At 37.9% G+C, this 14,638-nt stretch overlaps 2 protein-coding genes across 4 annotated transcripts in view; one reads left to right on the top strand and one right to left on the bottom strand.

Annotated features, from left to right (window-relative positions):
- Positions 1-950: 950 nt before the first annotated feature.
- Positions 951-9,673, top strand: LOC142943591 (E3 ubiquitin-protein ligase CHIP-like). 3 transcript variants are annotated; one of them, XM_076085188.1, is made up of 8 exons: positions 951-1,073; positions 2,100-2,311; positions 6,010-6,208; positions 6,303-6,472; positions 6,561-6,644; positions 7,214-7,270; positions 7,384-7,500; positions 7,589-9,673. In XM_076085188.1, the coding sequence occupies exons 2-8, from the start codon at positions 2,192-2,194 to the stop codon at positions 7,712-7,714; spliced, it is 873 nt and encodes a 290-aa protein (XP_075941303.1). In that variant the 5' UTR covers positions 951-1,073; positions 2,100-2,191; the 3' UTR covers positions 7,715-9,673. The 3 variants fall into 3 exon arrangements, 2 of the variants coding, with proteins under 2 accessions (XP_075941303.1, XP_075941302.1); XR_012952096.1 differs by lacking the exons at positions 951-1,073; positions 7,589-9,673 and adding an exon at positions 6,902-7,064 and having other exon boundaries at positions 1,084-2,311; positions 7,384-7,444; XM_076085187.1 differs by lacking the exon at positions 951-1,073 and having other exon boundaries at positions 1,084-2,311.
- A 613-nt stretch (positions 9,674-10,286) lies between these two features.
- jmjd8 (jumonji domain containing 8) overlaps positions 10,287-14,638 on the bottom strand; it is a 7,503-nt gene continuing 3,151 nt past the window's right edge. The window contains exons 2-9 of the mRNA XM_076085191.1: positions 14,495-14,590; positions 14,035-14,083; positions 13,484-13,580; positions 13,216-13,284; positions 11,725-11,844; positions 11,075-11,142; positions 10,864-10,998; positions 10,287-10,551 (exon numbers count right to left, since the gene is read on the bottom strand). Coding sequence (XP_075941306.1) covers positions 10,471-10,551; positions 10,864-10,998; positions 11,075-11,142; positions 11,725-11,844; positions 13,216-13,284; positions 13,484-13,580; positions 14,035-14,083; positions 14,495-14,590 — 715 coding nt within the window. The 3' untranslated portion in view covers positions 10,287-10,470. The remainder of the gene's footprint in view (positions 10,552-10,863; positions 10,999-11,074; positions 11,143-11,724; positions 11,845-13,215; positions 13,285-13,483; positions 13,581-14,034; positions 14,084-14,494; positions 14,591-14,638) is intronic.

Below are 14,638 nucleotides of genomic sequence, written 5' to 3' on the forward strand. Positions count from 1 at the left end.
ACGGTGACAGACGAATAGAAGTTATTAACTTTAGTTAGTTGTGTCTGAACTGGCTGCCAAGAATATTCACAGTAATAATAAACCGACGACGCTGAAGTCTGCTTTTAATTCAGAGTTTTGCATTCATCAGTTAAGAGGAAAGTTTAAGGGAAACAAGGTGCATTTATGAACGATCTGCCTTCTCTTTGTGGTGAAAGAGTGTCAGACATCTTAGGTAAAGCTGTCTGAAACACACGTTGATATTTGTGAAACCTTTATTGTCCAAAAAAAACAATTACTTAGACTGCTCACATCTGGACTAGATGATCACAGACTCAGATTTGTGAAAATGCAAAGCAGAAGGTAGATTTCGCTGATTCTTTCACATCTAGACCACATTGGACCAGGTCCAGATCAAAGACTAGCATATTTAGACTGCTCACATCTGGACTAGATGATCACATTATTAATATTTGTAAAAATACCAAATAAAGGGCAGATGTCACTGTTTTTACTTCACATCTAGACCACTGAACCGGTTTCCCTTAACTTTCCTCTGAACTACGAACAGAAGCTTTTTTAAGGGTCGTTAAAAAAAACACATTTATTTATGAATCTTGATTCTTAAATAATAATATTTGTTTGTTAATGCAAAACATTATTATTGTTAGAGACAGAAACATATAAACTATGCAAATGTTTGAAACCTGTTATGATGCTTCGTCAATTAAAACATGTTTAGCTCTTTATCTTATCGTTATATCGATGCATGAGTTTAATGTATTTATTTTATTGGTGCAATAGAATTTCAAAAAGAGTCTGAAGTTTTTTATTTTTATATAATTTATTTAATAATATTTTATTTATTATTTAGAAAACATCTATTTATATATTTTTTCACAATAAAAAGTAAAAACTATTATTTTCATTGTTGACGTGGGGGCGTGTCCCCCGATGACGCGTCACAGATCACAACCAAAACAGCTGTTGGCAAGACAACTTGTAGCTAGGTAGCTAGCTCCATCACAACAAACAGCTCATTTCACAACGTTTTTACTTTTTAATACTAGAGAGGTGAACCAGCAGCTACGCAGGTATGTCAGTGTGATGTTATCGATTATGTATCGGTGTGAAATAATGCTAGCTTGTTAGCTTCATGCTACTAACGCTAGCGACACGTTAGCTACACGTTAGCATTGATTTACCTGAAAACAGCAGCCTGAATTTAGCTTAAAAATATGACACGTCAGTGTTTGTTTTGTCTCTGACGTCAACAATCGACACCGTGTTAACGTGTAGATCAGTAATCAGTAACGTCATCGATCGGTTTTTATTGTATTTGATGTTCAATAACTCAGCCAGAGAAATATGCGGAGTTATCGCTCCGACAGTGACAATAAATACGGCCCAATTTAACGGCTCAAATTCGGCCCTGATGAGACCGTAGTGCGGTGTGTCGGTACCGGTCTCAGGTCGGCCCAATGTCGGCATGAATCATCAATGCGAGCCCCTCTGATCCACCTCCAGCTCCTCTAAACACTCCCTCACCTTTAGCTCCTAATCACATAAATAAATTTCCTTCAAATACATAATAAAGCCACTCAGAAATACTGTTAATTCATGTTTCATATGCTGTTAAAAAATATGAAATCAACAACAGTAAATATGAGTTTGCAAGACAAAAAATGACAACAAAAAAATGTAAAAATAAAAACAAATAAACAAAAGTAATTTAAATAAAATAAACAATGAAAATAATACAAAAACAATGATTAAAGCTTATAAACTATGGCTATAACATTACTCCAGATTAAAAACCAGATTAAAAAGATTTTAATACTTTCAATTCTAACATCCAGAGGCAAGTTTTCTTCTAGACTTTTTAAGATAACTCAGACTAAAATAAAAAGAGTTTAACAGACTTGTTACAGGCAACTTTTTTACTATTAATTTAAATCAATGTAATTAACATTCACAACATATACAAACAAGTCAGCACAAGTATTACAATGTCCAGAGATTTCCAGAAGCGACATGGAACATGTTGTTGAACACCTTAAATAACGGTCGTCAGTATGTCGACCAGCTTAAGGTTCCAGTCTCTGCTCTTCTGGTCTCAGTTTCCGTCCTGGTCTGTTGGGGTCTGAGCGTCAGGATTGGGAAGCAGACTGAAGGGCCGGCTGCCGGCGGTGCAGCGAGCCTGGTGGACAGAATGCCAGAAAGCCCGGAGAAAAGCGCCTCGGTGTCGGCTCAGGAGCTGAAGGAACAGGGCAACCGCCTCTTCCTGAGCCGCAAGTACCTGGAAGCTGCTGCCTGCTACAGCAGAGCCATAGTAAGAGATGGAGAACCGGGTTCTAACAACTGGGTTCCACTCTTTTAAAAAGCCTGAATACATGCAATGCCCTCGTGTTTCCCCTGAAGATATCTATTGAAATTACGTTACGATACAACACGATATGTTACAACACGATACAACACAATACGTTACAACACGATACAACACGATACAACACGATATGTTACAACACGATACGTTACAACACGATACAACACGATATGTTACAACACGATACAACACGATATGTTACAACACGATACAACACGATACGTTACAACACGATACAACACGATACAACACGATACGTTACAACACGATACAACACGATATGTTACAAACACGATACAACACGATACGTTACAACACGATACGTTACAACACGATACAACACGATACGTTACAACACGATACAACACGATACGTTACAACACGATACGTTACAACACATTACAACACGATATGTTACAACACGATATGTTACAACACGATACAGCACGATACGTTACAACACGATACAACACGATACGTTACAACACGATACAACACGATACGTTACAACACGATACAACACTATACGTTACAACACGATACAACACTATACGTTACAACACGATACGTTACAACACATTACAACACGATATGTTACAAACACGATACAACACCATACGTTACAACACGATACGTTACAACACGATACAACACGATACAACACGATATGTTACAACACGATACAACACGATATGTTACAACACGATACGTTACAACACGATACAACACAATACGTTACAACACGATACAACACGATACGTTACAAAACGATACAACACGATATGTTACAACACGATACAACACGATATGTTACAACATGATACAACACGATACGTTACAACACGATACAACACGATACGTTACAACACGATACGTTACAACACATTACAACACGATATGTTACAACACGATACAACACGATACGTTACAACACGATACAACATGATACGTTACAACACGATACAACACGATATGTTACAACACGATACGTTACAACACGATACAACACAATACGTTACAACACGATACAACACGATACGTTACAACAGGATACGTTACAACACGATACGTTACAACACATTACAACACGATATGTTACAACACGATATGTTACAACACGATATCTTACAACACGATACAACACAATACGTTACAACACGATACAACACGATACGTTACAACACGATACAACACGATACGTTACAACACGATACAACACTATACGTTACAACACGATACAACACGATACAACACGATATGTTACAACACGATACGTTACAACACGATACAACACGATACGTTACAACACGATACAACACGATACGTTACAACACGATACAACACGATACGTTACAACACGATACAACACGATACGTTACAACACGATACAACACGATATGTTACAACACGATACAACACGATACGTTACAACACGATACAACACGATACGTTACAACACGATACAACACGATACAACACGATACAACACGATACGTTACAACACGATACAACACGATATGTTACAAACACGATACAACACGATACGTTACAACACGATACGTTACAACATGATACAACACGATACGTTACAACACGATACAACACGATACGTTACAACACGATACGTTACAACACATTACAACACGATATGTTACAACACGATACGTTACAACACGATACAACACGATACGTTACAACACGATACAACACGATACGTTACAACACGATACAACACTATACGTTACAACACGATACAACACTATACGTTACAACACGATACGTTACAACACATTACAACACGATATGTTACAAACACGATACAACACCATACGTTACAACACGATACAACACGATACGTTACAACACGATACAACACGATACAACACGATATGTTACAACACGATACGTTACAACACGATACAACACAATACGTTACAACACGATACAACACGATACGTTACAACACGATACAACACGATATGTTACAACACGATACAACACGATATGTTACAACACGATACAACACGATACGTTACAACACGATACAACACGATACGTTACAACACGATACGTTACAACACATTACAACACGATATGTTACAACACGATACAACACGATACGTTACAACACGATACAACATGATACGTTACAACACGATACAACACGATATGTTACAACACGATACGTTACAACACGATACAACACGATACGTTACAACACGATACAACACGATACGTTACAACACGATACGTTACAACACATTACAACACGATATGTTACAACACGATATGTTACAACACGATATCTTACAACACGATACAACACGATACGTTACAACACGATACAACACGATACGTTACAACACGATACAACACGATACGTTACAACACGATACAACACTATACGTTACAACACGATACAACACGATACAACACGATATGTTACAACACGATACGTTACAACACGATACAACACGATACGTTACAACACGATACAACACGATATGTTACAACACGATACAACACGATACGTTACAACACGATACAACACGATATGTTACAACACAATACGTTACAACACGATACAACACGATACAACATGATACGTTACAACACGATACAACACTATACGTTACAACACGTTACAACACGATACAACACGATACAACACGATATGTTACGACACGATACGTTACAACACGATACAACACGATACGTTACAACACGATACAACACGATACGTTACAACACGATACAACACGATATGTTACAACACGATATGTTACAACACGATACAACACGATACAACACGATACATTACAACACGATACAACACGATACATTACAACATGATACAACACGATACAACACGATATGTTACAATACGATACAACACGATACGTTACAACACGATACAACACGATACTTTACAACACGATACAACATGATACAACACGATATGTTACAACTCGATATGTTACAACACGATACATTACAACACGATACAACACGATACAACACGATATGTTACAACACGATACAACATGATACAACATGATATGTTACAACATGATACAACATGATACAACATGATATGTTACAACATGATACAACATGATACAACACGATATGTTACAACACGATACATTACAATACGATACAACACAATACAACACGATATGTTACAACACGATACAACACGATATGTTACAACACGATATGTTACAACACGATACAACACAATACAACACGATATGTTACAACACGATACAACACGATATGTTACAACACGATACAACACGATATGTTACAACACGATATGTTACAACACGATACAACACGATATAACACGATACATTACAACACGATACAACACGATATGTTACAATACGATACAATACGATACAACACGATACGTTACAACACGATACAACATGATACAACACGATATGTTACAACATGATATAACACGATACGTTACGAAAATGATACGAAATGATACAACACAATAAGTTAAGATTCAATGTATTTTTAGTGCCACAGCAGGCGAGCTTCGCTCCATCTGATCCTGAGTCTGTTTGACGGATCCTCTTGAGTTGAGTATATGGAGAGCAAAAGGTTGAATCTGTGTTTTGATGTTTCAGACCCACAGTCCGTCCGTCCCAGCGTACTACACCAACAGAGCGCTGTGCTACGTGAAGCTGCAGCAGTACGACAAAGCTCTGGCCGACTGCAGACACGCTCTGGAGCTCGACGGCCAGTCGGTCAAAGCTCACTTCTTCATGGGTCAGTGTCACCTGGAGATGGAGAGCTACGACGAAGCCATCGGCAACCTGCAGAAAGGTACGAGGGATTCTCCACGTCTGGGGTTGATGCACCGTAGTTCCACATCCTCACACACGGTGAGAAGAGTGTATCTTTACGTTTGTTTCCCCAGCGTATAACCTGGCTAAAGAGCAGCGTCTGAACTTTGGCGACGACATCCCCAGCGCTCTGCGGATCGCCAAGAAGAAACGTTGGAACAACATGGAGGAGAGGAGGATCAACCAGGAGAGCGAGTTGCACGCCTACCTCACCAAACTCATCTTCACTGAGAAGAAGAGGCAGGTCCAGTCCGTCTATGATGAAGAACACGCATGTCACAGTAGATCTTGTTCCTGTAAATGTTAAGTGTGTCTCTTTAATCTGCAGAGAGCTGGACGGCTGCAGACACAAACAAGAAGACAAGTCAGACGACGGCAGAATTCAGCACCATCCAAACGACGTCCACACTAAACATGTAGGTCTTCTATTGTGATCATCTTTGTTCGTAAAACACAGGAGACAACTGAGTGAAGTCAAAGCTGTATTCTCTCTAGTGTCCACCAGGGGGCGACTCCTCTGGTTGTATAGAAGTCTATGAGAAGATGACTCTACTTCTCTCTTGATTTATTACCTCAGTAAACATTGTAAACATGAGTTTATGGTCTCAATCTCTAGTTTCAAGTCTTCTTCAATACAGCATGATGTTCATTTAGTACATTATGGTCCATTTAGAGTCAAACAGACCATAAAGCAGGGGATGCTTTAGGGCGGGGCTACACGGTGATTGACAGGTCTCTACCAGAGACGTATACGCCGTCTCTACGTCACTTCACTCTAAAGAACCGGAGGTCTCCTCCTGGTGTTTAAAGCTCTCTGGACCTAAAGATGTCAGCGTGTAAGTGAAGTTATTCTGACTGAAATACATATTGATTCTTGTCGCTTCATGTTTACTGTACTAATAGTTGTATGTAATAATATATATCTTAGTATGAACCTGTTAATGTCTGATTACTTCTAACCTTTAAAAGGTGCGTTTCTCTACAGGACAAGTATCTGTCCGACATGGAGGAGCTGTTCTGTCAAGTAGACGAGAAGAGGAAGGTCAGTGTTGATGAAGGACATCTTCCAAAGATATAAATGATCCACTGATGAGGAGGAGGAGGAGGAGGAGGAGGATGATGTAACAGATGTGATGTCCACTGTGTGTTTGACAGAAGCGAGAGATCCCCGACTTCCTGTGTGGAAAGATCAGCTTTGAGTTGATGAGAGAGCCGTGCATCACTCCTAGTGGAGTCACGTACGACAGGAAGGACATCGAGGAGCACCTGCAGGTACAAGTACTGATACTACTCTGTGAAAATACTGTGGTACAGGTACAAGTACTGATACTACTCTGTGAAAATACTCATTCTCTTGCAGCGAGTCGGCCATTTCGACCCGGTGACGCGTTCTCCACTGACCCAAGATCAGCTCATCCCAAATCTGGCCATGAAGGAAGTCATTGATGCTTTTATTTTGGAGAACGGATGGGTGGAGGACTACTGACCAATGAGAGCAGAGGAAGTGACTCAGAGGGGCTGTCGGTAAAGATCAAACGAATCGCTTTGTTCCAGTTTGATGAGCAACAAACAAAGTTACAAAGTTATAAAATGATTTTACAGGAAGAAGGAGACCAAGAGATCATTCATAACCAGAGAAATTAACGAATGTAAAACTAATCAAAGTTCTAAAATCAAGAAAAGCCAAATCAAGTTTCAAGATCTGTTAAACCTTCGACATGAATGTTCTCACAAGTACTCAGAAGTAGAAATACTACGTTATAAAATACTCTGTTACCAGTAAAAGTCTTTGTCTTCAAAGTAAAATAAACTATATAACCTATTTCATTAATAACAGTGCATCGTTTTTACAAGTTGTCTGCATGTTTTGCATTTAAAGTCCTAGTTTGAAGAGGAACTCAAGAAGAGTACAAATACTTTGTAAACGTAAATGTACTTAGTTTCTCTCCAGCAAAGTGTTATTATTAATCATCAGGCAGCTTTACTAATAAATATTCATAAAGTCCAAACAGATAAACATGGTTAAAATAATGTAATATAATATTAATGAATATATGATTTAATGCACTTTTGACATATTTTCTTGTTGTTCCTGGAAATCGATTGTGAAGAAGAAGCTCGATGTTTATTTATATTTAAAGAACCAAAACTTATCAGACATTTTTAAAACTCTTTTGCATCATCAGGGAAATATTTTGGCTTTTCATTTAAACATTTTAGATCGTTTAGGTTTTATTAATGTCGGCGTATAAGTAGGTTTTTGTTTCTAAAGTCAAGTTTCAGTTAAAGTTTTTAATAAACTTTAACCAAAATACAAACATTAAAACCAGAATGTTTGATCAAATCATACCTGTTATTATATCAGACGTTAATGTGGAAACAGATTAAACCATAAACAAGATACTTTTCTGGGTTTCCTGCACAAAATAATTAAATGTATTAAAATCAATAATAACAGAATCAATAATAATCCCTCCAGTATTTAGATTACATAAAATAATGACTTTTATTATTCTAGAAACAACATGTAAACAAACTGTCTGTCGTTATGATTATTATATATTATATAATATATATTATATAAAATAACTGGAATCTAATTTAAATCCAGAATCTGTGACTGTAGAAGTATTTCAAGTTTTAAAAGTTAAACTAACGAGACGTTAGATTATTAACTTCATTCTGCACAGAGAAGAAACAAAACACGTTTGACTTTAAAATATGAATCCTGTAAATCAATCGTCAGTTAAATGTGATGATTTCTGTTCAGCCTGAAGGAGGACCGTCTGCACAGATCAGAGTCCTTTCATTCTGATCAGGTGCCTCTGTGATCAGGATTGAATATATCAGTTCATGTAAGAAACTTAAATCACGTAAAGTAATCAGATTACAAATGGAAAGCTGCTGTTTCTGCTGCTCATCACTCAGAGTGGAGATGAGGGAAAGTGTTGCATTTGCTGGCAAACTAAAAGAGGGGAAATCGTAGTGCTGCAGCTGAAAGAGAATGTTGAGAGAAACTCGCCGGCTGTTTTTTGTTGTAAATATTGAATCAGTAAATGAAGTTTCTGGTGTTTCTGTGAGGACTCTGGTGCAGCTTCTTTGTTCTTGAACTACATTGTGCTTGTTTTTGCTCAAATGTTTCCTTGTTGATGGTGAAGTTGTTTTTTAAATTATAAATGATTCAATATGATGTGACATCACAGCTTTGATCTCGTACAGCAGCATGTTGTTTATCTTTTCTATTTAAATGTGACGATTACAATCAAGATAAAGTCAGATTATTTAAAACGACTGAAGCACATTTACTTCTTAATGCGTTTGATTTTCTAGTTTTCAGTCGCAGTGAGACATCTTACCGCACAGCACGTCTTTGAACCATCAACCTGCTGCACAAACACGTTTTTAAAATGTTGTGATAAAATAAAGGTTTCATGTTTTTTACATCTTTCAGTCTCGTCTCCTTCTGTGATTGATGACGGTTTAGAAAAGTGTCTTTTTAGTAATAAATGTGTAGCTTTGTTTAGCTCAACTATTATCATTTATGTTCCCGCAAGTAACTGAAATAACTTTATTGATCCTCTGACTTCTCATCAGGTCAACACGGTGACTAAATATCTGAAGAACTAAAGACATGAATCAGTTAATGAGAGGATCATGAGACAAAAGGCTCCACCTTCAGAGGAGCAAGATAGTCTTTAGTGTCTTTCTGTTGACTTCTGTCTCTCTGCAGTCGGCGCGTGTCTCTCTGCAGTCGGCGCGTGTCTCTCTGCAGTCGGCGCGTGTCTCTCTGCAGTCGGCGCGTGTCTCTCTGCAGTCGGCGCGTGTCTCTCTGCAGTCGGCGCGTGTCTCTCTGCAGTCGGCGCGTGTCTCTCTGCAGTCGGCGCGTGTCTCTCTGCAGTCGTCGTGTCAGTAGACTTGTTCAGTAATCAATCCGTGGCCTCAGCTGGACTTTGTGTTGGTTATCTGACGTTCTATAATAACACTTTTGTTATGAAACACGATGTTGCAGTGAAATCTTAAAACTTCATCTGTTGAAAGAACCACAGAAATAATGTGAAAACATTTTAACAGCAGATATTTTTATTCCTCAGAAGACTGGAACAAATGGCTCCTTTGGTCATTAAATACATTTTTATTGTTATGTTATGAGACAGCAACAAATGGAATCTTGTCTTTGTGACGCTGCTGCTTCAGACATCAGATACAGACTCTTCCTCCTTCAGTCTGAGCTGATGAAGAAGATCAGCCGAGGAAGGTGGAGATGAAGACGCTGGTGTCCAGGTTGAGGGTGGCGTGCCACCAGCGGTCGGGGAAATACAGAACCTGATGGAGAAAAAGGGTTTTTATCATTTAGTCTTCATTATGTTACGAGAGTCAAATCACTGCTGCGAGCAGAGAAACGGATTTAAAAGTGTTCACAAGTCATTGTTTGAAAGTTCTGATTCACTATTATTATTATTATTACTGAACACCATCAAGATCAAATATTGTCCATGACCCAGGTCCTCTGATTGAAACAGACATTTCGGTTTTGAAGAGGAACATTCTTCATAATAATAATAATAATAATAATAATAATAATAATAATAATAATAAACCAGCAGCACCTGTTTAAAGGTGTTAGGTGTTATTTACCTCTCCAGGTGAGATGGTGCACTCCAGCGGAGCGTCTTCCTCCGGCAGGTGTGGGTAGGTCTCCGTCACCCAGGACAGGGTTGTGCGGTTCGGGTGGAAGTGCGGCTCCTTGTCCGGCGGGTAGAGGAACCACCGCTGAGAGAGAAGAGTCCTTCACTGAAACCAAGACGTTGGTCTGAAGGGAACTAAAGAAAGGTGTTTGTGTCCTCACCTTTCTGCCGTAGATGACCTCAGAGAAACCAGGACCGTGCCAGTGGAAGGGAACTCCTGATCCAGGACCTGGAGCCCAAACACAGACCTGAAGCCTACGTCTTTAGATGTGATGCATTCGAGCCACAGAAAACTAAACAGTCACTGAATTAAAATTGTTTAAAGAACCTTTTCATTCCAAAAATCCAACAGGAAGAGTTTGTTTACAAAGAACAATAATTCTAAGTGTTTTACATCAAATTACGAAAGAAATCAAACAGAAAAAGAATTAAGAAAAACAGCAGAAATAAATGTCGATTTAAAAGATTTAATACCGAAGAAAATGCTCCGATTTTAAAGGAAAGAACTGTCATAAAATGATTATATATTAATATTATTTTTGTTAAATCTCTAAACCAGCATCAGTCCTCATAACCACCAAATATTCAATCATTTTCAGAAATGTAACCCTTTAAATATCAGTTTAATTACATAATGCCGCTGTTGTGTAAAAGTATTTATTTTCTGTAAACTAAATGCTGAGAACAGGCTGGTATCAATAATCAATAATCAGCTACAATAATGATTTTTATTCACGTTTATTTTTGTGCAGGAAACATGTTTAGGATCAAAACTACAGAAAATGTCAGAGGTTAAACTCTGAGGACGGACCTGCGATGCCGAAGCTGAGCGCTGCGCTGGTGTGAGGCAGGACGTACGGAGGAGACTCGTACTGGTCCAGCAGACGCTGCCACTCCGTCACGTTGTTGTCTCCGAAGAAATACAGAGTTTCTGAGGAGACGAAACACAACCAGCAGAGAATCACGTGTGTGTGTGTGTGTGGAGCTCCATTAAAACATCTGTTGTTTCTTCATCATCATCACACTGTAGTTTATTCTGACTCAGTCACACATATAAATACTCTCTAGAGCAGCAAACCTGGATTCATCCGCCACTGAAAATAGTCCCAAAACAAATGCTCTATTTCCTCCTTAAATATATATATATATATAAATATATATATATAAAACTTCATCATGTTTAACAAATATAACGTGTGTAAAAGACTGTTAGTTTATTTTTTGGTTTTTCTCACCAAAAAATGAGAGATAACGTGTTTTGTTTTATTGTGAAGCTCTTTGAGGCTAATTTGTGATTTTAGTAACAATTTTCAAATATATATATATATATATATATATATATATTAGTGCTGGGCAAGTTAACGCGTTAACGCATTCATTAATTAACGTCGACAATTATATTATCGCGCGTTTACGCAGTTTTTTATTTTTATTAAGCGATATTTCTAACACAAGAACCTGGCAGCGAGCGGTGAACAGCTGTTTGTGTGGCGTCTCTTCCTGCTGCTGCTTTTTTAGTAAGTTACCTTTTTTTTTTTTTTTTGGCTGAGGAAATGGGCTTCCACAGCTATTTCCTCAGCCAAAAAACAAAACTGCGTTAACGTTAATTAATGAACGCGTTAACACGATAATAACGCGTTAACTTGCCCAGCACTAATATATATATATATATATATATATATATATATATATATATATATATATATATATATATATATATATATATATATATATATATATATATATATATATATATATATATATATATATATATATATATATATATATATATATATATATATATATATATATATATATATATATATATATATATATATATATATATATATATATATATATATATATATATATATATATATATATATATATATATATATATATATATATATCAGTCGGTAGGAACCACTGAGCTCGGCGCTGAGAGCCACAGACGCTGAGAGCCACAGACAGGAAGTGAGGAACGTATTGAGAGACGGACCAACACATACTGTCGGTTGACCTGCACATTTTATTTGTTTGTTTAAAGGAATGTCTCATCGATCTTCAGGAGAAACTCTGACGTGCTTCAGTACTGGTGAGTACTTTAACGGCAACAAGCGAGGCTCAAACCTCTTTCACACACTGAACAGTGCGATACATCAGCATGTAAACCGTGTTATTAAGATTACTCTAGACAAAACTACTTTCACTCTGTTTTAGAGTGAAGTTCAGAGTTCATTCTCACTTCAGCAGTCGTCAGAAACATTCCAGTTATGTATTTTAAATGTTGTGTTTTACTCACCGCTGCCGAGGACGTCTGCAGACTGAGGCCTCAGCCAGACGTCCACGTACTCCTGCAGAGGGACGTCCACTGAGACAACAGGACAGAGACCAGAGACCAGAAACCAGAGACACAGAGACACAGAGACCACAGGACAGAGACCAGAGACACAGGGACCACAGAGACACAGAGACCACAGACAGAGACCACAGAGACACAGAGACCAGAGACACAGTGAGTGTTTGTGAGCTTCAAACAGTAAATAAACACCGGTCAACAACGTTCTTACCTTTCCTGTAAGAGTACGTGTTGGCTGTGCTGAGCCGAACTCTCCGGTCTCCATATTGTTCTAGTAAACTGGACCTGGAGCACGAAGACCTGAACCTCTAAAACAGGTGATTCATGTATTCATACATTAGTTTATGATCAGTGTGAATGTGTCACGTTTCAAACACTTTCAGATGAAACGAACGGGTTGAAGTTGAGATGTTTGAGTGTGACGGTGTATTAATTTAAGTGTTTGAGTGTGACGGTGTATTCATATACTGTACGTGTTAGAGTGTGACGGTGTATTAATATACGTGTTAGAGTGTGACGGTGTATTCATATAAGTGTTTGAGTGTGACGGTGTATTCATATAAGTGTTTGAGTGTGACGGTGTATTCATGTACGTGTTTGAGTGTGACGGTGTATTCATGTACGTGTTAGAGTGTGACGGTGTATTCATATACTGTACGTGTTAGAGTGTGACGGTGTATTCATGTACGTGTTTGAGTGTGACGGTGTATTAATATAAACGTGGTTGAGGATGATGAAGGACGAAGAGATGAAGGTACGCACCGTGTTGTCAGTCAGACCTCTGAGGATCACCGGTCGGCTGAACGCGTATCTGAACAAATATATATATATATATATATATATATATATATATATATATATATATATATATATATATATATATATATATATATAATATAATACAATACAGCAGGAAACATGTGAGATTAGAAATGTTAGAAGAAACAAACAAACATTTTGGATTCTGTTGTCTGAATATGTGAACATTTTATTTCTGTTTCTGGACATTTAGAGAGCAAACAGTGAGTCAGCAGATTAACAGTGAGTCAGCAGATTAACAGCTGTCAGCATGTTGAGGATCAGTGTGTTCAGGGTGCTCATACAAAAACAGAACTGTACATCACTTGATGTACTGCTGCCTTTTTGGACCTCAAATACACAAAAGTATCTGATGTTATGATGTAAGTACTTGACTTTTAATGGATTTATTTGGTCTTTGTACCTTTGGATGAACTGCTGATGAGAGAGCGAGGAGCCGTCCAGCACATCGATGTTACACAAACCTCCATCCGGTAGTCTGACGTCAGAGTCCAACGACCTGAACACACACACAATATCACACACACGCAGAAATATTCAAATGTGT

Source organism: Anarhichas minor, unplaced genomic scaffold (assembly GCF_050575085.1).
Source record: "Anarhichas minor isolate MPS153535 unplaced genomic scaffold, ASM5057508v1 ptg000140l, whole genome shotgun sequence".
Taxonomy (NCBI): Eukaryota; Metazoa; Chordata; class Actinopteri; order Perciformes; family Anarhichadidae; genus Anarhichas; species Anarhichas minor.